General features: G+C 43.0%; 2 protein-coding genes across 2 annotated transcripts; both read left to right on the plus strand.

Moving 5' to 3' along the window:
• Nucleotides 1-482: 482 nt before the first annotated feature.
• Nucleotides 483-4,792, plus strand: MRPL53 (mitochondrial ribosomal protein L53). The gene is made up of 3 exons (XM_075023496.1): nt 483-866; nt 2,357-2,469; nt 4,208-4,792. The coding sequence occupies exons 1-3, from the start codon at nt 778-780 to the stop codon at nt 4,333-4,335; spliced, it is 330 nt and encodes a 109-aa protein (XP_074879597.1). The 5' UTR covers nt 483-777; the 3' UTR covers nt 4,336-4,792.
• A 10,509-nt stretch (nt 4,793-15,301) lies between these two features.
• LOC142029138 (fatty acid-binding protein 5) lies at nt 15,302-20,693 on the plus strand. Its single transcript, XM_075023497.1, has 4 exons — nt 15,302-15,460; nt 18,415-18,587; nt 19,569-19,673; nt 19,802-20,693. The coding sequence occupies exons 1-4, from the start codon at nt 15,385-15,387 to the stop codon at nt 19,850-19,852; spliced, it is 405 nt and encodes a 134-aa protein (XP_074879598.1). The 5' UTR covers nt 15,302-15,384; the 3' UTR covers nt 19,853-20,693.
• Nucleotides 20,694-23,386: the final 2,693 nt, after the last annotated feature.

The following is a 23,386-nucleotide window of genomic DNA, read 5'->3' on the forward strand; positions in this document are numbered from 1 at the left end:
AAAAAAAAAAAAAGAAAAAAAAAAGTATTCACTTCAGTAGCGTTGCCTCTTACAGGTCTCTCTTCTGCTTGATATATTGCGAAATACTGCCTCTAATTTATCCTTAGCCGTATTAGCTACTCCTTAGTAAGCCTCGTTAATATCCTCGTCTATTCAACTGTATTAAATAAACTACTTCTGGAAGTCATCAAAAGCTGTGACGTCACAGGGACAGACTTAATATAAAGAAAACAAACCCAGCCTTGCTGCTTAAGTTTACGGACACTATATACTACCGCGTCCCAGAAGCGTTACCCCGCGGCCGCTGCCTCCTGCGTGTAAGCCTCAACGGCACAAGGACCTGCTCCTTCGGCTTCCGATCCCAGAGGAAGTCTTTTACGTCAGTTTTATGTCAGAAGTGTGCCCCGCCCCCCCCCCCCCCCCCCAACTCTTCCTACCGTGTTACAGAGCCAGGGGAGGAGCCAGGACAGGTTGGTCCGTTGGTCCCTCTCCCTCCCTCAGCCACAAACGAACCCGGCCCGAGCGCCTCGCGTTGCCACTTGAGGCTCGTAGGGCAGGCAGCCGGCAACCCGCCAAGCGCGGGGCACGCAGGGCCGCAGGCCCCACGCAGCTGTGCCGGCCGCCTGCCGCCCTCACGTCATGAGAAGACCCCGGGGGCGGCCGCCGCGGACTACATTTCCCAGGTGGCTGCGGGGCGGACGGCACGCCCGCCTCCGTTTCCCGCCTCTGCGAGGGGGCTGCTGGGAGTTGTAGTGGGGCGGGAAGGACAGAAAGAAGATGGCGTCCAAGATACGGGTCGTGCTGCGGCCGGTGAAGAGTATCGTGGTCCGCTTTTGCCCCTTCGAGTCCAACGTGGAGAGCACGAGGTGAGGGGGCTGCGGGGGCAGCGCCGGCCCCGGCCGCGGCATGCTCTGGCCTTCGGACCCGCGCCCGGCGGGGAGGCCTTGTCCGGGCTCCCCTGTCTGTAAACCACCCAGCGCCCTTCCCGCGCCCGGGGCGTGGGTTCTGTACGTTTCACGGCAGGTGTGAGGGCTGGACTTTTTGCCCTTAATTTTACTTATTTGGTGGTGGGGCGAGTAGAGGCTGGGGTTATGTGCGCCCACAGTGCGGCCGGTGCCCCAGGCCCTGCCGCAGAGCCCAGGCACGGCGAGGGGCACAGGCCTGCGCCCCTCCGCCCGTGGAAGCGTGGCAGGTTCCCGAAGAGCAGGGAGAGCGGCCGCCCCAGCCGGCTGCTGCCCAGGTCGCAGCAGTGGCAGAACCAAAACGAAGCCGTTGAAACGGCTGTCACTGCAGTGCCCTGTGACTTGCTGTCACTGTAGCCAGCAAAACAAAATTACCTGGGAGCAAATCGTGAGGGAAGTGGCAGCATCTGTTGTTCCCTCTCTGGAGAAGAAACTCTTTTTCCCAGACTTCCGCATCCACCGTACTGTAACCTTCATCGTCTTGGTCTTTGAAGGCTTGCATTTATCGGGGCTTCGTAGCATAATCTAGGCAGAACCTTCACATTTCAGAATGAGAAGACACCGCATTTGTCGTAAGGGCTCTGTTTCTGGCAGATGTTACCAGGATGCACACAGCATTCATTCTGTGCTGATTTTAGGAGGATCTCTGTGCCTAAGTGTAGACCCTTGCACAGAGGCATGTGCATTTAGCTTTACCAAACTACCCAGGGGGATGCCCCTCTCAGTTCCTGAGCCTGTAGGTGAGGGTCTATAATCACTAGTCCAAATGCTGGTAATGGGAGAGAGAGGGGGCAACAGCTGCTGCTATATCTTGGTAATTTACTGTTGGAGAAATCTAAGTAATTATGGTTCTTGAGTGATAAAATGTCATTTCGCAATAGCTTTACAGATACATCTACTTTTGAAATCAACTTAGTAACACAACTTAGAATGTCTTTAAGCCACCAGAATGTCAAATGGCTGTCATGCATTTCAGAAATCTACAGGAGACTGATGATGTTAAATAAGTATATAAATGCTGTCTCAAACCCAAATAATAAAACATTGGCAAGCAACCAGTGTATAAAGAAAAATAGAAATGACTTTGCTCATGGTTTTGGGTTTTAAATTATTTTTACTAACCCAGCTGAGAGAAACACAGAAAGTGCATGCACTGAATTTTGCAAAATTCTTCGGTATGCTTTTTACATGTTAGCATGTAAGGACTATCCATTTGGATTTTTGAGAGTGATTATGCCATAAGAAGTACCTGTCTGAAATTATTAAATACAATTCCTATTTTGTTTATACTTTTATTGCCCATCAATATCAATATATTCAAATTAGTTTTAGAAATATACTTACTGTAATTTCTATCTGCAAGATACTTAATATATTTTCAAATATATTTTCAGAAAATTTCTTGGATGTATAAACCATAAAAAAATCCAGGCCACCAATAGAAACTGTGAAGTGACCGCTGATGTAAGACATGATGGGTCTGAACCGCTTGTAGATGTTATGTTTGGTAAGGAGCTCGTTTTTAATCTTGACAAAAAAAAAGAGACCTTTTGTGTTTGTGTTGTTACGATGTTATTGTCTTCTCTATGATTTTTATTTTATTTTTTTTTTTACTGTGATTACTTTTTTTTGGTTCTGGTCCATAGCTGGAGGCTGTGCAGCTGGGAGGAAAAAAGGAAGAGGGAGTCAGTAAAAGTCTGATGTCTAGATAAATGTGTATATATGTCTTTGTACTACAGTTAGATCTGGTGGATCTTAGATCAAAGAACTGACTTAACTTTAGGGTTGAGTCTACTTTTGTAGTGACATACTTGTGTGATGTTGCAGTCAGGTACAATTCCAGGGAAGTAAGTGTAGCTCTGTTTTGATGTAAGAATCTGTTCACTTTCTGTATTTTTTTTAATCTTATCTGTGGTGGCAGCATCTCAGTCTTGAGAACAGAAAAGTTGAATACTTTTAGTTGCGTATGCAATCAAGTAACTTACTATGCAGTTTGAAGGAACTGCTCGTATGGATAAGACCATACATGTGCAGATGGACTTGCAGAATGAGGTCAACTGATGTACAACAAATTTCTTGGTTTCCTTTGAGGGTATAGTGAGCAGGCAGGGAATTGATGGTGGAAATTTCATCAGTTCTGGAAGCGGCCCAGATTCTAGGCTGTGAACAGATGGCTGTAATCTGCTTTTGTCCTTTTCTCTGGCTGCATCTTCTTTCCTGCTGTGCTGTAATGGACCAATATGTCATGTAGCCCATTAAAGTTTTCATTATTATTGATTCCTGCTACCCCCTTTTCTTTAAACTTCCATATATTTAGTGAATTGGTAGAAATGTCAAGACTGTTGAACATACTTCATTTTGCTTAGGAAAGTCTAGTTATTTTCAGTGTTGACATTGACTGTTTCTCCCTCCTCCATGCCTCTGTCTTTCCCTTCCTTGTCTCTAACTGTGATGTATTAAGACTTAAGCAGTAAAGCTTAATGTTTTTCACAGCATAAAACCAAAACAATTTATTTCACTAATGCCAAGACCTACAGTGCTGAACTCTTCATTTCCTAAGAGCTGATTATTTTCCAAGTGAAGGGTTTGCAGCCCTTGTAGTTGGCAAACATGGGGCTGGAACTTGGATGCCATGCATGGTATTGCATTATATGGGTTTGAGTATGGCTTTTGTGTTTGCAAATCTTGCAAAAATAAATAATAAACTTAGGTACAATATTTAACTTCTACTGCCTCTTCCCTGTTTTAAAATAATCATTCAGAATTTTAGAAATCCTAGTGCTCTCTATTTTTTTTTTACATTCTAACCACCAGATTGTGTAAACCAATTCATTGTTTTGGCTAAAGAAGCAAGTTAAACGGACCATAGACAACATGCTGCTAAAATGCTGAGCCATGTGTGGAAATTATGCCTTCCAGTGCCTTCTGTGCCTTCTGTTAGATGACTTTGATGGCATAGTATGAGTCATTCTCATCCAATATGTGTTCTTACTATAGGTATACCTAGACAAATGTTTCAGATTTTTCAATAATGCAATACAGAAATGAAAATTACATGTGTAGTGTGTGCAGTTTAATGTATTTGTTTGGTGGTGGTGCATAATCAGATTCCTTGGTAAGTGGAGTACTTTCTAATCAGACAAGATGAACAGGGTATTTGGATTTATATATACAAAAGATAACCACACACTAAAGTAACTGTGACTTAGCCTTTCTGACGTCTTAAAATTTTTTCCCCTTTACAGTTGATGGAGACCGATTGATAATGAAGGGAGCCAACTTGACGACAGTAGAAATGTTAACAGCATTGGGGTCCAGATGTAATGCAAAAGATCTTAAGGAAGAACAGAAAAGCAAGAAGAAGAGTCCCTGAAGAACAGTGAAACAACTGTGTTTGCATTTACATATGTTCAAAACAGCAGGCTGCACAGAAGGCTTTTCTCCTATGCAACAAAGTCTGAAAGAGAGATGGCCAAAACACTGACCAGTTTAACATGCAGAAGAATGAACCATTTAAATGTTCCCTGTCTTCACCTGAAGGAAAACATAGTGGATCAACAAATCTTCTAACACTAGTGGGTCAGAGCGGCTTAAGATGCATGAATGCGTCTTCTAAGCAGCTGCCTCTCAGTCATCTGCATGTTGGACTATTATCACATGTACTTGCATATAAATGTGAATAATACACATTAGCTATTAAATTAATATTACAGTGAAGACAGATCTCTTTGGACATTATTTCCTACAAAATTTCTATACAGTGGAATGCAAAATATTATTAGAGTGGTTATTATTTTTGAAAAGTATTAAATACAAAAATTTGAAGAAAACTTTGAAAGTATTCATCATTGACTTATCTGAGGGACAGGAAGCTGCAAATACAGAGTGGATTTTGTAATACTATGTTTATAATACGTCTGTTGCTAAGTCCCTGCCATTTTCTTCCTCTCTTTTTCAAGAAAGTGTGATGCTAAGTGTAAATTTAGCTCAGCGATTAAAGTAACAAGGTAATGGGACTGTGAACACACAGTAGAGCTACTCATCCTGCATAAAAGTAGCTAAGTTTAGCTCAAAGGTAAAGGTACGTTAGTTTTTTTCATAATTGGAGAAAAGGGCTATCTTTGAAGTTCAGTTTTGTAATATTTTTGTCACTCACTTTTGGGAGATTTCATTAAATATTTTATAAAGATCAAAGGGAGAGCTTTATTTGGTGTTTATAGCCCTATGTCCAACCCTGTTATTTATTGAAGTAAGTGCTTAGGTGTCTCATCTGTATTGCAAAGCTCTGTGGGTTTGGGAGGGTTGATCCCTCCTCAGGCTGTGCAGGTGAAGGTGTCAACTGCACACATATTTCATGTACATCAGTTTTGTTCTAGTTCAATTCATAATGAAAATGTAATTAAAGTTCCAGTTTTGAGAATTGCAGGTGCAGTACTATTGAGAGGCATTAGTTCTACCTGTTGTTAATCAGATGCCCGACTTCTATAAAATTGTAGTACGTATATTTCCAAAGTTAATTTGGCAGCAGATTTAGGGCACAAATCTGAAACAAATTTTACCTTACTTTTGCAGAGATTTGTAAATGGATACTGTCCTTTCTGAAAGCAATGTTGTTTTTAATAGCACTGTCAAGGTAGTTCTTTGCAACTTCTTCACCAGGATGCTGAAGTCAAGGTGATATTTTGGAGAAGCAGAGCTGCGCTGAAGATGTTTGATGATATTTTATGGTGGCCTCCTCTGTGTGTTTGCAACACATAGAAGAGAGTGAGATAAGATGACTGGGGCAGATGGGTCAGTGAAATTTAGATGTGGGATCAATAGATGTGAATGACTTAGTCTGGGATGAATACCTTCTCTGCAGTCTCTTACCCTTTTTTTTTATTAGGCCACCGACTCTTCTGAGTGGTTTCAGAGTGCTGAGCTCCTGAACCTGCGACTGAGCGTCCTTCTAGTGGAGGAGTTATGAGAACACCTGAAACTGAGAGGATTTTAAATCCTGTCATGCTAGAAGAGCATCCTAGAAAGTGGACCAAATAGAAATAAGGCTGTTCAAAGGACAGTTTTGGTTTCTTTTCTTCCCCCACCCCCCCCAGTTTAGAAGAACATGGTATAGCATGACTTTACCTGAAGAAGCCTTACAGGGAAAGTGAGAATTGTTCGAGTGGAAAAACACTGCAGAATTATTCATTCCCTGGTTAATCATGTATTCATGTGCCCAAAAGCCCACTTACTGTAATATATCAGTGATTTTTGTGATTTTTTTTTTTTTTTTTTTTTTTTTTTTTTTTTTTTAGTTTTTTCTTTGACAGTTTGTGCAACAATGTTGGTATGTAAAACTTGGGTTTAAATGTGAAGCACTTACATCCATCTTAAATAATTACCCATCTGTAAGTACTTAAAGAGTAAAACAGGAGTTAAGTGATACTAAGTTTCTGTAGTGTTTATATTGGCCCAAGATTGGGGTTTATATTTCTGAAGAGAAAAGGGAGAAAAATGAAGATTCTAGTTCAGGCTTTTTATAGCCCAAATAAATCCTCTCCACTGTTGAAGAAAGGTGATTTTTTTTTTTTTTTTTTTGCTTTACTTGCATGGATGGGCATTTTGCTCTGTAAAGACATGCTCTTGCTACGTGCTTTCATTTTAACCCAGAGATGCCCAACCTTTTTGTTTAGGTTAGGCCAAAGGCCTGTGACGTAGCTGTTGAGAGATGACTGACAGTTCGGTGGATGAGGTGTTAGCTGATGCTGCTTTTGCTGTGTGTTCTAGTAGCTGCAGTTTGCAGTGGTAAAACTGATATATTTTCTGCATGAAAAAGAAGTAATGACTAGGATTTGAATATGTAAGGTATAAAGGAAAACATACAGGACAGAAAAACAAAAATATGCATTCTCAAGACAACAAGATACTGAAGTGATATAAACAAGCAATATGGGCAAGGAGGTACTCCTCTGGTTATTATTATGCTAATATGTAGAAAATTGCTCTCCCTGTACCATGTAGATAAAGGTATGAATTTATTTTTCAAGTATGTTAAAGATAATCTTTAATGAATTTCTTCCCTAAGCATTTAGATAACTTTGCTGCAAGCTGTTCATACAGTATCAATTTCTGCTGCTGTCTGATTGACTGAAACAAAGCCGAGCGACCTGCTGCTCTGACATCTTCCTGACATGCACAGTCTAGGGCTGTGGATATAGAGGGTATTAAGGTCAGTCATGCAGAACAAAGCAGGGCTGGGTGAGCATTGACTTTGCATGTTATTATTCTCTAGCCCACTAATCTTGATTACTATACCCCACCAAAAATGTGGGTGCTTGCCTAAATATAAAAGAAGCTGGAACAAGCCCTAAAAACACTAGGATTAACTAAATACAAACACCATGTCTGTGTAGGGTGTCTGATAGCAGGTGATGACATTAAAATGTCTAGATCTCTAATACCTGGAGATTTAAAACGATGATTAGAATAATCTTAGGCCTGTGTATCATACAAATACCTATTTATTTAGAAGTTCTTGTCAATGCATAGGGAAAATAGTCCTAAAACAGATGAATGTGCCATTCAGGTAACACTAGCTGGTCAGGGTAATCCCTTTTTAAATATCTGCAGCACTGTTTTTAGAAAAAAGATAATGGTGTCTTTATTAAACATTTCAACCAGGAGCAGCAGTGTTAGTGAACATTTCCACAGTAAGTTTTAACTACTAGCTGGCCCAAATAAGTACAAAATTGCAGTGTCCTGATGTCTTTCTTGCAAGGTAGAAACGTGCTACCAGAGGTAGTTCATGCATACCAGTGCAAATTCTGTTCTTTGTTATTTTTGTGGACCTCAATTTGGGCAATTTCATGCTACATATTGTAGGAAAAACTGGGTGCAATACAGTATTGCTCTGCAAACCCCACTTGAGGAGTGTAAGATGCTTTAAATCTCAATTATTTTGAAAATGTGGCAATCTAATACGTTTTTGCTGTTTGTGAACCTGTAAAAGGTGTCATCTACTAATTTCAGAAAATTGCCCACAAGTATTTGCCCTGTTAGATGTGGAAGAATGCATTAGTTTTGGTTGGCTTCTAGTTCTTCACCTCTACTATATATAAATTTTGAATGACCAAGGAGTTTACATGGTGCAAGGAAGCCAAAAAAAAAAAAAAAAATTAAATATCCTTGGACTGTATTTAACAATTCTCAAGACTTTTTCTCCCAAGTGTATCGGGTATCTTCTGCATGCGGACTCTCCCTGTGCAGGTGTACACACCCCTTGCAGTTTGAGTTGCTGGCTTACTGTCCACCTCATCAACTACATGTGTGACCAGCTTCTGTGGGTGCTGGGCTCTGCTTCTCCACTGAGTGGTTTGGAGTCACCTTCAGACTGACAGGTCACCTGTCAGCAGTGCCTCTCCCAGCTGCACTTCCCTCCCTTCTCCTTCTCCAGGTGTAACAGCACCAGGAAAGAAAAAGGCTATTTGATCTCATCCAGTCTTACCTTTTCCCCCTGGAAGGCCTGAGTCACTCATCTGAGCCTTTTTTATTGTCTGCTGCAAGCTTGCAGTAGCTTCAAGCAACCAAGGTGCTTTGCTCCTGGTAGACCACTACTTGTTCTCTTCTTCCTGCTCAACCTCGCTCTGTATGCTGAGAAATGTTGGGACAGAGCAGCACGAATGGTTAGAGATGCTACTTTGCTTCTGATGGTCTTTAACTTAACAACAAATTGTCTTTACCTTGAGCTGGCCTTCTCAAGATGTTACAAAATTAAGGCTGTGCCCAGGGATAGATGTTAGAGGTGTGAAAGCAAAGGAGTTGCCGACCTGTTTTGATCGTGTCTTTTTAAGTTTCAAAGTGGTACTTGAAAGCAGAGTTAAGGCAAGCGTAAAGACTCTGCTTGACTTAAAGCTGTCTCCTGCATACTGGCAGTGTTGCCAGCAGAGGTTAATGACATATCAGAGAAGATCTCTGCATTGTGCTTCACTGGATGAGGCGAGTTTGACTTAAAAATGAAAAGAACATTTCTTGTAAGACAAAATAGCTGGAAAAGTGGACCAGCAGACCTGTTTGTTACAGGAATGCTCAGTCAGTAGGAGCAAAGCCTGGGAAAGACGGGTCTGTAGTGGACAGGTTTTCACAACTCAGACTGGCAGTCCCTGCAGGAAGTTCAGAGGACAGGCAGGAGGCAAAGCAGCATGTTCCTTCCTTACTCAGGCACTACTCTGTTTCTTTTGACCCCTCCACCCTTTTTCAGCGAGGAGTCAAAGACTAGCCTTACTATAAATGCAGGATGGTCAGCATGCAAAGCCAGCAAATTTGTCATCTCAAACGTAGTTCTTGCACAGATTCACTGAATTGTCTTTTCATTACTGGTGAATCTAAGTGGTTCAGATCACTTGCACAAATAAAAGAAACGATAATTATTTTCACGGAGTTTTTAAAGTCTCTTTTTCTAGGTGGGGCTTTATAGAACTTGTCTTCAAAATCTACTTCTCAAATGAATTTCAAAGTATTTACTGGAAATGGGCAAATTTAAGAATTGGATAGTTAATTCTTCCTTTCCTTCACGCAGCCAGATCAGTATCAAGTTAAACTGCATGTAAAAGTGCCGAAATCAGTACCAGAAACTATCTTGTGGCAGAAGCATAGGAAAAAATCAGGGAACTGTAATGTAGTTTCTTGCCTCCTTATAGATTTTCTCTGGCCTAGGTGTTAGATATGTAAGATCATATCTTGAGAAGGAATCGAGGATGTAAACCTGAATACCATGAGGCTTTTCGAGTCTAGAAGAGCAAACTGGAGAATACTTGCTGGTCCTGCATGGTTGCCTGAGATACCAGAGGAAAGAATTTTCTTAGAAGATCTTTTGAATGCGAGTCATGTAGTCAGCACACTTGGCCAACTTAGTGTGTTGGCAATGAGAATGGGATAATAGTAAAAACTAGCTTTAACTTCCAAATGTTTTTCCCTAGATTCTTCTACAGTCCATGAAAGAGGAGGTCTTTTCTGAAAGGCGTGTCAGAACGGGAAGCTAATGCTTGAGTGACACCCTGGAGAGCTGATCTCTTCCTGCTGCACACAGGTGTGAGGAGACTTGTGCTTTTTGGCAAAAGCTAGCCTTCATCAACAGTGCCCCAGGGATCTCTTTAACACCTAAGCCCTTGTCACCCCAGGATAAAGTCCTTTGGGAGCCCCGATCTGGTAGACAGGCTACAGGTATTCCTAACATGACAGGATTTTGCTCAGCATGAAGAGCAGCAATTGCAGTCCCTCTCCAGTGCTGCTGGGAAAGGCGCTGGTATCCACATCACACTGAGAAGACCCTTCCTCTGCAGAGGACGAGTGTCAGGCTCTGCCCTCCAGATTTCTATAGCTGTGATACTCGCCTTGGTGACATCCTGAGAATGAAAAGTAGTGCAATCATTATAACTATAAATTAAACTGTTTTCCTGAGGTTACCTTCACAGTGTTCGATCAATATCCTTAGTAATGAAACTCTACTTATAATATGCAATCAAAAAAATAATGGTAAAACTTTATACACCCCTTCCAAAATCCAGTGGGCACATCTGTAATTTGTGATACTAAATTTCATAGGCTAATTAATCATCATTGGTAGAAATATTTCTTTTATCATTATTTATTCCAAGTATTTTTGCCATTCCTTGTCCTTATGTCCTTACTGTTCCAGACCACACAGAAAGGACAAAGTTGGGGGGTTTATTAGGCTTTATTTGTAGAGCTTTGGGATAATTTTTTGTACATCTGAGGTTTCTAGAGAGCCATGCCGGAGTATTATCTTTCTGAAAGTCTCCTCTGTGAGCAGGTATCCCCTGCTAATATGCTTCTGTTCTATGTGGATCAAAGGCCTTTTCAGTGCTAAAACTACAGCTATGGACAATTTGTAGTCATCCTGATCTCTTTTTTAATATTGTAATGACTATGCTGATTATCAAATTCTGAAGATAAAAATATTTTTATACTAATGCGTGGATGTTTGCTATTCAGGGTAGATACTGCTGCTAAATAAAGAGGTTTTTTCAAAGCTTCCCAATTTAGACAGAAGCTCTTCTATCTGCAGTCACTGTGAGCTGGGCTGGAACTGACATCAGGTCATTTTTGTCTGGAAAGAGGAAAATGAAGCCTATAGTGCTCTTGCTGGTCGCTGCAGGCTCTGGAGCTTTCTCTCCTGTCATTGAGGCACGGTACAATCAGTGAGCTGTCACACCATTGCCGCAGTAAACTTTGCCCTCGATGTAAGCATTTCCTTTTAAACTTGCTTTGAACATGCTGCTGACAGCGTACAGGACATACGCTGAGGTTGCCGGCATGTTAATTGCATTATAGTAATGCTCTGTGGCATCAGCAAGGATCGGGGCTCCGGTTGGCTCGGCACTGCACGCAGGCACGCGTGAGCCTGCCCGTCCCCGACAGCCGGCCACCCAGAGCAGATGCAGCAGTGGCCAGATCCAGAGCAAGGACTCCTTCGACCCATGCTCCTTAGACTAAGCTGTGCTGGAGAGTAAGATGGCTTTGGCTTTGTTTGGACTCGAAAAACTGAGATGTATCGCACAAAGCTCATTGACAAAACACAGGCCATGCCCAGCTGTTTTAACTCAGAGGTAATAAAATGCCGATATGCCAGAAGATCTTGTGCATATTGACATACAAATGAAAACTTGCAGGTTCATTGTTGCTTCATAATCCCTGGTCTAGTATTGCCCAAGCAAATGGCTCCTGAGCTGGAGTAAAGCTTACCCAGGCCAGCTATGCAACCATAGCACGTGTTTCATCATGTCTGTGCAGTGATGACATGGCTGGGAAAGGAAAACCAAACTTGTACAACAAGGAAACAGAAACAAAGCTGTGCTACCTATGCAGTTTTTCTCATCCATGCCTTGGGGGTGAGTAACTATTATTCATGGACTGCTTTGATTTTTTTCACAGCTAGGGATAGGCTGGAGAGTAAAATTTGGGCTGTGGTGTCCAATTTTCCTGGCAATTTTTTAAGGCTTTCTTAAGAGGTAATCTTGTCTAGAAGAAGCCTACCAGTTAGAGATGGTACTATATATTCACGATGTATCTGTATACTAGAAGGAAAGCAAGATCCTCCCTTTTATACAGTAAAGCAAAGCATAGCGCTATCAGATTGGGTTCCTTCCAAGTTAAACATATGGGCAGTTTAATGAGTAAAGGTCTAGGGAAAAAGTTACACCTCCTATGCAACTTAATCAGCGATATGTTGCAGACGAGGAGGTGGTGCTCTGCCCTGCCCAAGCAGGAGGTATTATGACTCCGAAAGATGAAATATGACTTAGCTTGCATGCAATGGGTAATGCTATGGCTACGTGAAGAGAAACCTCAAACACTGCTGGCCACAGCTTCCCAACTCTCATGTCAGGTGAAGCATCACGGCACGACGCACACTTGCCCAAAGGAGTAGAACGAAGGTGTCTGTGCACTCTTTTGCCTTCACCCTTTTCTTTGCACTTGGTAATGAAGGACTGTAATATCCTCCCCTCCTACGAGATGCAAAGGCTTGACTACCTCAGGAAAACATTCACTCTGGCAGGCCCACGCTGCCAAGGTGGTGGTTGCTTCTAACTGTGGCTACGTGCTTTCCGTGCAGCTAATTTCCACGGAAAAATTTACGCTTCTCATTGTAAATTTGATTCTCCTTCTCTTGGACAATGTATAGTCTAACGTGGAAATGAGCACAACTTCAGAGAACTTCAGCTGTCTGCGCTGAAACAATTATATGTGGCGTAGGAGTCGAACACTTTCCATATGAATACATGTATTTGCTGCTTCTCTTTGGGCGTATCATCTCGAGAAAAGAGGAAACTACATACACAAAACACGTCTGACTGTGATGTCAGCCTCAAACCAGGCAGGAACTGGGATTTACAGAGATGGATCCCTGTGGCCCAAGCATCACTGAATATCTGACCATTTTACCTTGGCTCCCAAAGTAGGAGCCCATATTTGACCAATATTTCAGCACTATCCTGTTTTGAAGACATTTTGAGATATGGCATTGACAGTGTCACAGCCAGTAATCTGTGTCATCAGATTAATTTGCAAAACATTAAATCTTTGTAAAAACTGAGAGGGATTTTTCACTGTATCCTAATAGTCTGTGTGTCAGAAAAGAGAGATAAGATTCTCTTTTCTTCTTACATCTTATATGAACTTACATGCCTAGACTTGAAAAATTTGTAAGGAGAATAAATCAAACCAAATAACTTGTGGGAGGATTCAAAAACATAGTAACGTTCTGCACAGGTAGGTAGCTGTATCTCCATGTACTTCAGATCCAGGAATACTGTCTCACCACTAGATGGAAATAGTGGATTTTACATCTTCTGCTGCATTATACCTGAATGCTATTTGCATATCGTAAGCCATCTGCAGGCAGCACTGCAGAAATGTGGATCCGAAATTCTTTGCTAGCATACATGGAGTAAAGCCAAGATTTCTATTTCTAGAAATTGTCCCCTTTTTACAAGACCGAAGACTTCCTAATTCCTGAAGGATGATTCTGTTTGATCCCTCATCTAATTGCTTTTCATTTATCCTTTCTGTAAGCAACCAGAAAAGAACTGCAGGACGGATGGCATTTTGGTTCCGCTACCATGAATTAGGTAGTAAACATCAGCCTATTTTAAAATTTACTCCGAAGCCTCTTGCACAAGAAAGAAACCCAAACAAACAAAAGATAAAAGTGGAAGGAAGTTGAAAGTCTTGTGTTTCAATGTACCTACTTAATGACAAAAAAAAGCAATGTGGCTTGCTGCCTTATGAGCAGACGCTATAGTGTTGTTTGCATATTAAAAGCAAGCATAGTCAGAGAAGTGGAAGGTAATTAAAGGAGGCTCAGTAGGGAAGGATAGTTAGAAGGATTTTTTAAAAAATCTCAGTTGAAAAATGAGCTTACTACTTAGTGTATGACGAATCTGACCTTTTCTAGAAAGCATTGAACCTTCAAACTGATTCAATTTAGCTCTACTAAGTTGCATCACTGCGAAGCATAAAGGGAAGCAGTCTCCTTGCACCAAAACATTTGGATTCACGGCACCTTCTCGTGTTGTGAAATGCTGGAACCAGCACAGAAACCTTGCTGAGACACCTCAGTCTCAAACGCCTCAATAAAAGTACTAGCAGAGAAACATAGCCACGGCTCCTCCATCAAAAAACTCCAGGCTCTAGGTGTATCTTCAGATTTTTGGTTTTTTCTGGCCAGGAGAAAGTAGCTATGGGTTTCATCCAGTCTGATACAAGGCCAAAAGAGGCAGAGATTGGCATAACCCTGATGCTGGAAACAAATCTTGGGGATACATTGCAATCAGGATTTCTGTTGTGGCTTAGAAATAGCAGCTTTCTCACAGAATGTGACAGTAAATCCCTCTGCTCACCTGGCAGAATTTGGCAAAAGATTGGCTCGAACCTCCTGGGGCCTGGTAACGGCATGCATTTTATGACGGTACTTCTGCACCCGTGTACAGTAATGGCAGCTGCTGTGTTTTCCTTCAGGAAGTAGGAATTAGGGTATTGCAGTTCAATATGGATGGAAACCAAGGTACCAAATCTGCATTTCTCCAGCGCTAAAGCATGAGGTTGCATTCAGGCTTTGATTTTTCCTGTGTACTGCAAGTGCCTCCATTAGTTCTGTATTTTGTTTGCCACCTGGTCACTGAGTGTGTGTGTAAGAGGTCTGTGCCCAGGTCGCAGCACGCTATGGATTGCTGTAGTTCAGTAATATGTGATATACCAGCGGGCCTTGAGGGGAGGCTGGGAAGGCCCGCAATAAAAACCCGATAAACTGCTTGGGGATGCTGACTCCTTTATTGCTCTGCCTCTGTGCCATACGATGCCCCGTGCTCGTTTGTTCCCGAATTATCCGTGAAAAGCGTGGTACGTAATAAACGGCGTAATTTAGGATTCAGTGCCCCAGACTTTAAAGACTTCCCTGGAGCCAAAATCCTGGAGACCGGCTTTGGCCCCCACGGGTGCCCTCTCCGCCGCGGTAGGCGCCGGGTGCTGCGTGCGTCCGAAGAGGCGTTGAGGCCGCGACGCCCCTGGGCGGGATGGCTCGGGCGGTGTCCCACCGTTTCTGGGGGCAGCGTGCCGTCCCGGGGGGGCCGCAGGCCCGGGGTGGGGACGGTGTCCGCGTGTGCGTGTCCGTGTGCGGGAGGAGGGCGGGAGGAGGGCGGGCAGCGGCGCGGCGTGCCCGCTCTTGCCGCCGCCGCCGCGGGCGGGACTCGGCGGGCGGGGGCTCGGCGGGGAAGGGGCCGGGGCGCGGCGGGCGCCCCATTGGCTCTCCCCGGCGGCACATGTCGCCGGCCCCTCTATAAAGGCGGCCGCGGCCGCGCTGCAGCCCGTCCTCCTGCCTCCGCGCCTTCCCAGGGACGCCGCCAGCCCCAGCGCCGCCGCCATCGCCATGGCCATCGATGCGTTTTTAGGCAAATGGTGCCTCATCTCCAGCGAGGGCTTCGAGGAGTATATGAAGGAGCTGGGTAAGGGGCCGGCGGCTCTCCGCCTGCGGGGGGGAGGGAGGGAGGGAAGGAGGGAGGGCTGCGGGCCCCGGCCGCCCCGGGGACGCGTCGCCGCCGGCCGGCGAGGCTCTGTCCAAGGTCCGCGGCGGGCGCGGCCCCGGCGCCGGGCCGGAGGGCGGGGGGCGGCCCGGCCGTGAGCTGCGGGGGGGCGGCGGCGATGCCGGGATGCTCCGGGATGCGGCCCTGGGGGCTCCGCGCCCTCCCGGCGCCGCGGAGGGGGCGCCGGCCGGAGGCAGACCCTTCCTCCCGGGAGAGCAGCCCTCTCCGGCCCCGCGTCCTGAAGATGTCGGCAACCCTTTTTGCACCGTAATTGCTGCCGGGAGGCAGGTGCCGGTGCCAGCAGGCGCCCTCCCCGCTGCCCGGCCGGCCCCTCCCGCCCGCAGCGCCCCTGATCACCGGCCGGTGCCGGCAGCCCCGCTGCCATCGGGCCGGTTTGCTCCTCCCTCTCCCCCCGGGGCGAGGAGCCGGGGCAGCCCGGGGCGGTGGGACCGGCGGAGGGGAGCGGGCTCCGCGCTCGCCCTGGCCGGGGAGCGGGGCGGCGGATGGCGGAGGCCGCACGGCAGCGCCGCTGCCGGGGCCCGGCCGGGCTCCCGGCGCCCGGGGCGGCCACACACAGACCGGCTGAGCCTGGGCTGCCTCCCCGTCAAGTCACCTTGGGTGTCTCCTCACCAGAAAGCCAAACTGGATCAACCGCCTGTGGGTAACCGGCAGCCGAGCGCGCTGCCAGAGGCTGTTCGTATGCGCCTGTGGGTAGTAGCACCCTTATCTCAGGGCGATAGTCCCGGCTTGTCATCCCGGCTTCCAAGCTGCCCTGCGTTCTGTAACGCCAAGCTGCTGAATCGAGAACAGACCTGACAGCAGGAGCCTCCTCTGCAAGTTCAGGTTCACCACCTCCCTGTGAGCATCCTGGCCAGCAGGTGACAGGCACCTTGCGGTGTCTGCGTGGCCCAGGAGCTACTATTTTCTGCAATTTATTCACTGCTGAAAGCTAGGCTATTTTCTCAAGAGGTGGAAGATGTGGCCTCGAATGTCTTTGGAGGGAGGAGGGGAAGGAATTTAAGTCTTGCGCTCTTCATGTAAAATCCAAAAGGCATCACTGCATTTACACTCTGCAAACAGCGGTGGCTGTAACTGTATTTTGTGAGAGGCCTGTCAATATGTGATAGCTATGATGCGAGAAAGCCTTCTGGACTGAGCCCTTTGGGAGACTTTGGCAGAAATTCAAGAATTTTAAGCTCAGCTCAGTTCAGCCATGGATTAGGATGCCGCGGTGCTCCCATCTAACAGCCAGCGCTAGGCATATGCCAAGTTGCAACTTCGAAGTAGAAATTAAGTGCTAGAACTGCAGAGCACCTCCCGTGTGTAGACAGCAACTGAGTGTTTGATTGGTTTTAGATTGCAATCTTAAACCAGTCACTTTTCCTTTTTACAATTACAATTTAGACAATTAAGTTTACTCCAAGTCACACTTTAGGAGACAGCCCTTTATTGGATCTCACCCTTGCTGACTACTTAGGAAACTCTCTGCCTTTGACCCTACTGATGCACCATAAATGAGATTCTGCAGATTCTGCTCAGTCTGTATAAAAAAACGTTCAACAATAAAAGAAAGTTCAACAATAAAGAAGTTTGAATTTCACTCCTTGCCATATGGAAAACATACGCCGCTCATCTCTGTTTAGTTGGATCTCAAGGCGTAGCTGATCAGATAACTCCCTGATTACTCTGGACTGGATGACAGAAAAGGGTTGGGTGGGGGGTCACTGTCACAATAATTTCCATCTCTGGTCGGAAAAGCTGGACTGAGGAGGACTGGTTTTTTGCTCTGCAGGCTCAGTCCTGGAATCTCAGTTGAGTCTGGAGCAGAAGTGGCTGGGAAGTACTTTGTTATTTCCACCTCCCGAGGAAACTGTAATCTTTGCTTTGTGGACTCAGCCCTCACCCAAGTATCCTGTACACTCCAGGGGAGTGCTGTGCTGTTATGTGACAACATTTTCTAACTGCACCAGCTGCACAGCCCAGACACTCTTGTGTGCCACCCAGACTTGGTGGCACTTTCTGCTCCATGTGGTTGCTTATCAATTCTTGGTTCGGATCTGCACTTTCCAATTTGATGGATTCGCATTTGTTGCCCAACTACCCTCTTATTTGTATCTTCATCCTTCAGATCAAAAAGACTCAAGCAAACCCCTCAAACAGTGCACACAAGGGCTGAGGCAGGGTGATTCTTTTTTTGCTGAAGAGTTTTGAGGGCTGCTGTTTCTACTCCAGATGATGATTTTTTCAGTTATTCACAGAGCTCATTTCTCTCAAGGTCTTTTTTTTTTTTTTTTGGTGCATGCATGTGTAAGCACTATTTTGCATGATAGTGGTTTTCTAATTCACAAGTCCATACCTTGGATACAGGATGTAGAAGATGGAATTGTATTAAAAATTGCATGTTTGCAATTGTGTACAGAGTGATGGAAGAGTATTTCTTGAGTAAGCTGAAATAAATATGCAGGTGGATTAACCTGTCATTTAAAAATAATCTGTAGAATTTTTAAAGTGTTCAGAACTTGAAGGGAATAATTTTATATTAGTTTAAGTTTTTGTGTTTGTTTTCCTGTTTATTGTTTATTTCTGTTTGTAAAAATTCAGTGCTGAGTTTTGGGACATCTGCGAGTCCTCTAGAGGGCAAAATAGATTTAACTTTAGCTCTCTGAGGAAGCAAAAGAATAACCCTGCAAATAAGCTTTTTTCCTTCCTCATCAGTGGATAATTTAAAACATCCTCTTTCTTTGTGGCTCTTGAGCTTTGATTCTCAAGTGTACTTAAGTGCTAATTAAATGGGAATTAGGTATTTGAATTCTTGTGTGGCCCTAAGCCTTAGGGTTTGATTGACTTTGTGACACTCTGTGCCTCTCCCCTTGCAGGTGTGGGTATGGCCATGAGAAAAATGGGAAGCATGGCCAAACCCGATGTTTACATTATTAAGGATGGGGACACAATCACCGTAAAAACAGAAAGCACCTTCAAAACTTCACAGTTCAGCTTCAAGCTTGGTGAGAAATTTGAGGAGAATACATTAGATGGCAGGAAAACTCAGGTCAGTATGCTAGACTTCCTATTGAAAAAACAGAATTCTTTGGGTGTTTTACAGATGGAGATGCTATTTAAAAATCAGTTTTTGCATCCACACTAACAATGCTTTATTTGATGAACAGCTGTCTCTGTAAGTCTCATTGAAATAAATTCCTTTTTTTTTTTTCCCCATGGATTAAGCAACTTCCAAAGAGGGAAAATGCTGAAACCAATAATGTCTTGTGTATTTTGTTGTTTTCAATTTGTAGCAGAAGCATTGTGTTAGTAAAACTAACAGACCTCTAAATCCCTGTTAAAGCCACATGCCACTTCATTTGAAGCCTGTGGAAAAAATCCCATTGATGTTTAATCAGAGTCCGTTCAGCCCTAGGGTTAACCTTTCTGCTCAATCTCGTATTTGCATAACAAGAGAGCCCGCTTCGGTGTGCGGTGGGATAAGACACATAAGGCATACATGTGAATCACAGTCCCTAATCTCCAGTTTTAGAAGGCAAAGAGCTTCTCCCTGCACCGAGTAAGGAGAATATTCATCCAAAAGGAGGTTAAACCCAAGGAAGCCCTCAAATATGCCTCTCTCATTTCCATGAGTGCTCTCTGTGTACCATTCCCCCCCGCTCCAGCCACACACCGGCAATTCATCTATTATTGCAAGATCAGAGAAACGTTACACAAAAGCTCAAAGCCCTTGTACAAAGAGTTTAACAGAAAACATCGGTCTGCTTTTGTTAATTGAAATTGTGCATGCCGTCAAAGGTCTGCCTGATGCAGGAATGTGTCAGAGCAGCGAGTAAACCGGCAGTGAGCTACTGCAGGAAGAGGATCAATAAAACATCTAAGATAATATCCTGGCTTTGTAGATGTCAATGGCAAAATCACTATTGAGTGAGCTGGGGTGGGAATTTTTCCTTTGGAATAAGGTGTCGGAAAGCCTCAGTCTTCGTCAAATGTCATGGGTAAAATATTAATGTTTGGGTTCTTCTTTCAGACCCTTGTCAGCTTAAAAGATGATGGGTCACTGATTCAGGAGCAGGAATGGGATGGCAAGAAAACCATAATAACACGGAAGCTAGTAGATGGACAATTGGTGGTGGTGAGTCCAGTCCCACTTTCTGAACCTTGAGTGCTGCTGGCCAGTAGCCTGAAAAGTAACTCTAAAAGATCTTTTTCCTTATAGTCTGTACTCAGGCAAATCAATAAATCCATCTCTTTATCTTCTAGGAATGTGACATGAATGGTGTCAAATGTGTTAGAGTCTACCAGAAAGCATGAGGACGTCATCATGTTCAGTAGGAACTTGCTACAAACAACTCAGTTCAGTGGACAGAGCTCCTTTACACTCCGTATTTTCCTTTTCCCTGTTTTCTAGTATTTCAATGGACTGAGTAGCTGAGTGCAATCCTTTTTAAAAGCCGTGATGTAACTATTATGTAACTATTCTGAATTTATGAGGCTGTTAAATAAAATTGTCAAATATATGAAGTGGAAATGTTGTTACTATAGTGGAATTTTAAAGTGAGGTTTTATAAAAACTCATTTTTGGTTTTAGGCTCTACTACAAACTGCCTTCAGTTCAAGATTATGCAATATATGGCAACAGTTAATAGCAAGCTGAATTTTGACTAGCACCCTTAATTGCTAAGGTAGCAAGATCTGAAACAGAAAAAAACATTCAGAGTTCAGGCTCTAGAGTTGTTTCTAACTTGCATGTTTGAAGGTAAATAGAATGGGGTGGGTATAAATAAGAGATAAGTTTTGTTGGTGTTTAAGTAGAGGAATGTATTTTCAGGGGTTAGTTTGTTTTTTCATGTTTCAAACCCACAAATTTCTTATCTGAAAAAATATATACTGGTGAGCCAATGGACATGATAAACTTAAGCAAACATGTACATGCTTTGCTGAAAGGAAGCCTTATTTTGAGAAGACTCTTAGTTTTCCTAGCAAAATTCTTATTTCCTGTCTAATAACATTTAAAAAATTCTTAACCAAAATTACTGAAATACTGCCTAAAACCTAAAGCCTCATTTTATTTTATTTTATTTTTAAACTGGCTTGAAACACCTAGAAATGGAGTTTATATGCTTTAAAGTGCCATAATAAAGAATCAGAAATATTGGTGTCTTGAGTATTACTTTTACTCTGGTTGGGAAACAGAGCCTACGAAGGTACTAATCTTCCAAAGAGATGTCAGACCAGATAAAATTAAAAAGGTTTAGGTAAATTTCTGTCACACCACATGAACGTGTCCTAAAAGTGAAACTATTTGGTGACAGGTGATGGGAAGATTTCTATCAGATTCAGAAGCCTGGGGGATCATGTAATTGCACACTTCAGTTTGTAGCATCAGTCATTGCAGAATCCATTGCTACTTCAACCCTACTGACATTTCAGCTGCTCAATGCATGTATCTTATTACTGAGCTTACCCTAACAGCAGAGAAGTCTGCTCTTCTTATGTTCATCCTACCAATCATGGAAAATTACTTTTCCCATAATTTTGGACCATTTATCCTTTTCATAATTTCCTGACTATTTATGAATCATGCCCTTTACCTATGTCATCTGAAAGAATTTATAGCTGGAGCACATTTCTTTCAATTTTATTTCTCATGATCTGTATAAAAGTAATTAATTTTCCTGGTCCCCTAATGTCTCCTTTTTGAATTGGCCAATCTTCATATTACCGTCATTTAGTATTTTTCCTGACTTTAATGTGAACCCTGAAGATCTATGCTGTATTCTTATACAGGACATTAGAAACAGATATTTTTTTTTGTGTTATTAGGGGAAGGAATCTCCTTGTAGAAACAACAGAAACTAAACTGATCTCATAAGGAACCTGATAAGTTTGCGATCAGAAATACACTAAATAGTAGCAGGAGAATGGGTGCAGCCATCCATGGCACGGTATGAAAATCCTGCCTCCCTTCCAAAAGAAATAACATTACTGCTTGAAGTGGGACATTATGCTTTCTTTGGGGTCACTGGTCTATCACTTACAGCTGCTTGTTTGCTCTTCTGATACTGGGTAGTGTTAATTGTTTATCTTTAATTTGAATGGAAAAAGCTCCCAATGTCTTTCATAGGACATCCGTTTTGATTACAATGAGATCACTTCTTGTAAAACAAAAGGCAGAAGAGTATCTTTTTAGAGCAATTTCCTTTGGAAACAAGGCTTATAAAGTCTGTGTTTGTGTGTGTGTGCTCTCTGATTTCAGCCACATGCGAAGTAGAGGCTAGAGGTCCCAAAGATAATTATTCTTCCACAAATGTCATGAAAATAGGCAGCCTGATGAAGCAGATAGACCATTAAGTGCCTTGATGATAGAAAGACTGCACATGGAAGTGACATTTTGTTTGACATTAAATGGAAGAAAAACATCATAAGCCCTCTTGGCACACATAAGTTATCTTAAACACAAAAGTTGACCAATGGTAAGATGCAGATCAACAGGAAACTGGAATTCTTTAGAGCTAATTCTCCAGAACTACTTAGGCTCACATATTTATTTGCTTTATTTTGATGTTAGCTTCCGCCTATGTTGCTGGCAACTTCAATGTAAGTGTACCGTGACCAGGAACTACCATATATGCAACTATTTGTGTTAGATTACACCATATACTTAAAATGATAATTGTTTTATAGTACTGCAAGCCAAGATTTATAATGCTCAAGACTTGAAAATATAACTCATTTCCAGATTCCTTCTATTCATTATTACACAAACCAAAAGTTTTACTCTTCAAGAAGGGTGTATACACAATGTTCTCATCAGTGTAAAATAACCAGTTGTCCTGAGATTTGAATAACTCTCTGTAGTAGTTCACTATATCACACAACAAGATGGTGGAAAATAAGACTTCTGAAAACAACTGAAAAAGAAGAAATTATGCATTATCCAGCCAGGACTGCTTTATAATGCTACAGAATTATGAAATAAGGAGACAAGTTTTGTTGTGACATTTTAGCGCATGTTTTTGAAAATATTTTGGAGGGATAAAAGAAACATGTTCAGCAAACTGAAGCTGCAAGTAAAACTTGCTCAAAGAGAAGCAGTTTCCATGTCCACTCCAACACATGTTCATTTAAAGTCACAAGCAGTGTCCAATTTATATCTTTCTATCTCGCTGTCTTCTCAAATTGGTGTAGTTCTGCTGTTTCCATAGGAGGGGGTTTGGGGGTTTTGTTTGTTTGTTTGTTTTTGTGTTTTTTTGTTTTTTTTTTGGAGGGGGGGGTTGGTGGTGAACTGGGGTAAAGGAGTAGAAAATGAAGTTGTTTAGCAATTTAGATCTGATATTCTATCACATTAGGGAAATCTCTTGTCTGAGCTTTCCAGGAACACTAATGAAACAGCACCGTGCTTTGGGGAGAGCGCACCGGCTTTATACAATGCTCAGACTATCAAAGATTTTCCTGTTATGGTTTGGTTATATGATTTATTTCAAAATTGTTATCCTACTCTGCCTGCAGTCTCTGCAATTAATACTGGCCTTTCCTCTTCCTCTCCCCTCCCTACCTTACACATGCACTTCAGATCAAAGTTTTTTAAAAAACAAAGTCAATGATGGGAAATCTCTCAGTTTTCTTCACTTATGGTCCCACTGTTAGCTGTCAGCTGTCCTAAAAAAAGGCAGTCATTATTTCTTCAAGTGGAGGTCAAGTGTAGGAAGATAGTTTTGCTCTGCCAACGGCTACTTGGGCAATATTAACTGTGAGATTCAAACATCCAAAAAGAAAATGAATCATTGAATAGGCACTCTATGTTTTTTTTTTCCAGATTAGAACCTAAAAATCTGGTATTGTTGA

Source organism: Buteo buteo, chromosome 3 (assembly GCF_964188355.1).
Source record: "Buteo buteo chromosome 3, bButBut1.hap1.1, whole genome shotgun sequence".
Classification (NCBI taxonomy): domain Eukaryota; kingdom Metazoa; phylum Chordata; class Aves; order Accipitriformes; family Accipitridae; genus Buteo; species Buteo buteo.

Coding starts and splice junctions, on each gene's coding strand:
- MRPL53 (XM_075023496.1), top strand. CDS start 778: ATGGCGTCCAAGATACGGGTCGTGCTGCGGCCGGTGAAGAGTATCGTG. Junction 867..2,356: donor TCCAACGTGGAGAGCACGAG/GTGAGGGGGCTG, acceptor ATATATTTTCAG/AAAATTTCTTGGATGTATAA. Junction 2,470..4,207: donor GCTTGTAGATGTTATGTTTG/GTAAGGAGCTCG, acceptor TCCCCTTTACAG/TTGATGGAGACCGATTGATA.
- LOC142029138 (XM_075023497.1), top strand. CDS start 15,385: ATGGCCATCGATGCGTTTTTAGGCAAATGGTGCCTCATCTCCAGCGAG. Junction 15,461..18,414: donor GGAGTATATGAAGGAGCTGG/GTAAGGGGCCGG, acceptor CTCCCCTTGCAG/GTGTGGGTATGGCCATGAGA. Junction 18,588..19,568: donor TAGATGGCAGGAAAACTCAG/GTCAGTATGCTA, acceptor TTCTTCTTTCAG/ACCCTTGTCAGCTTAAAAGA.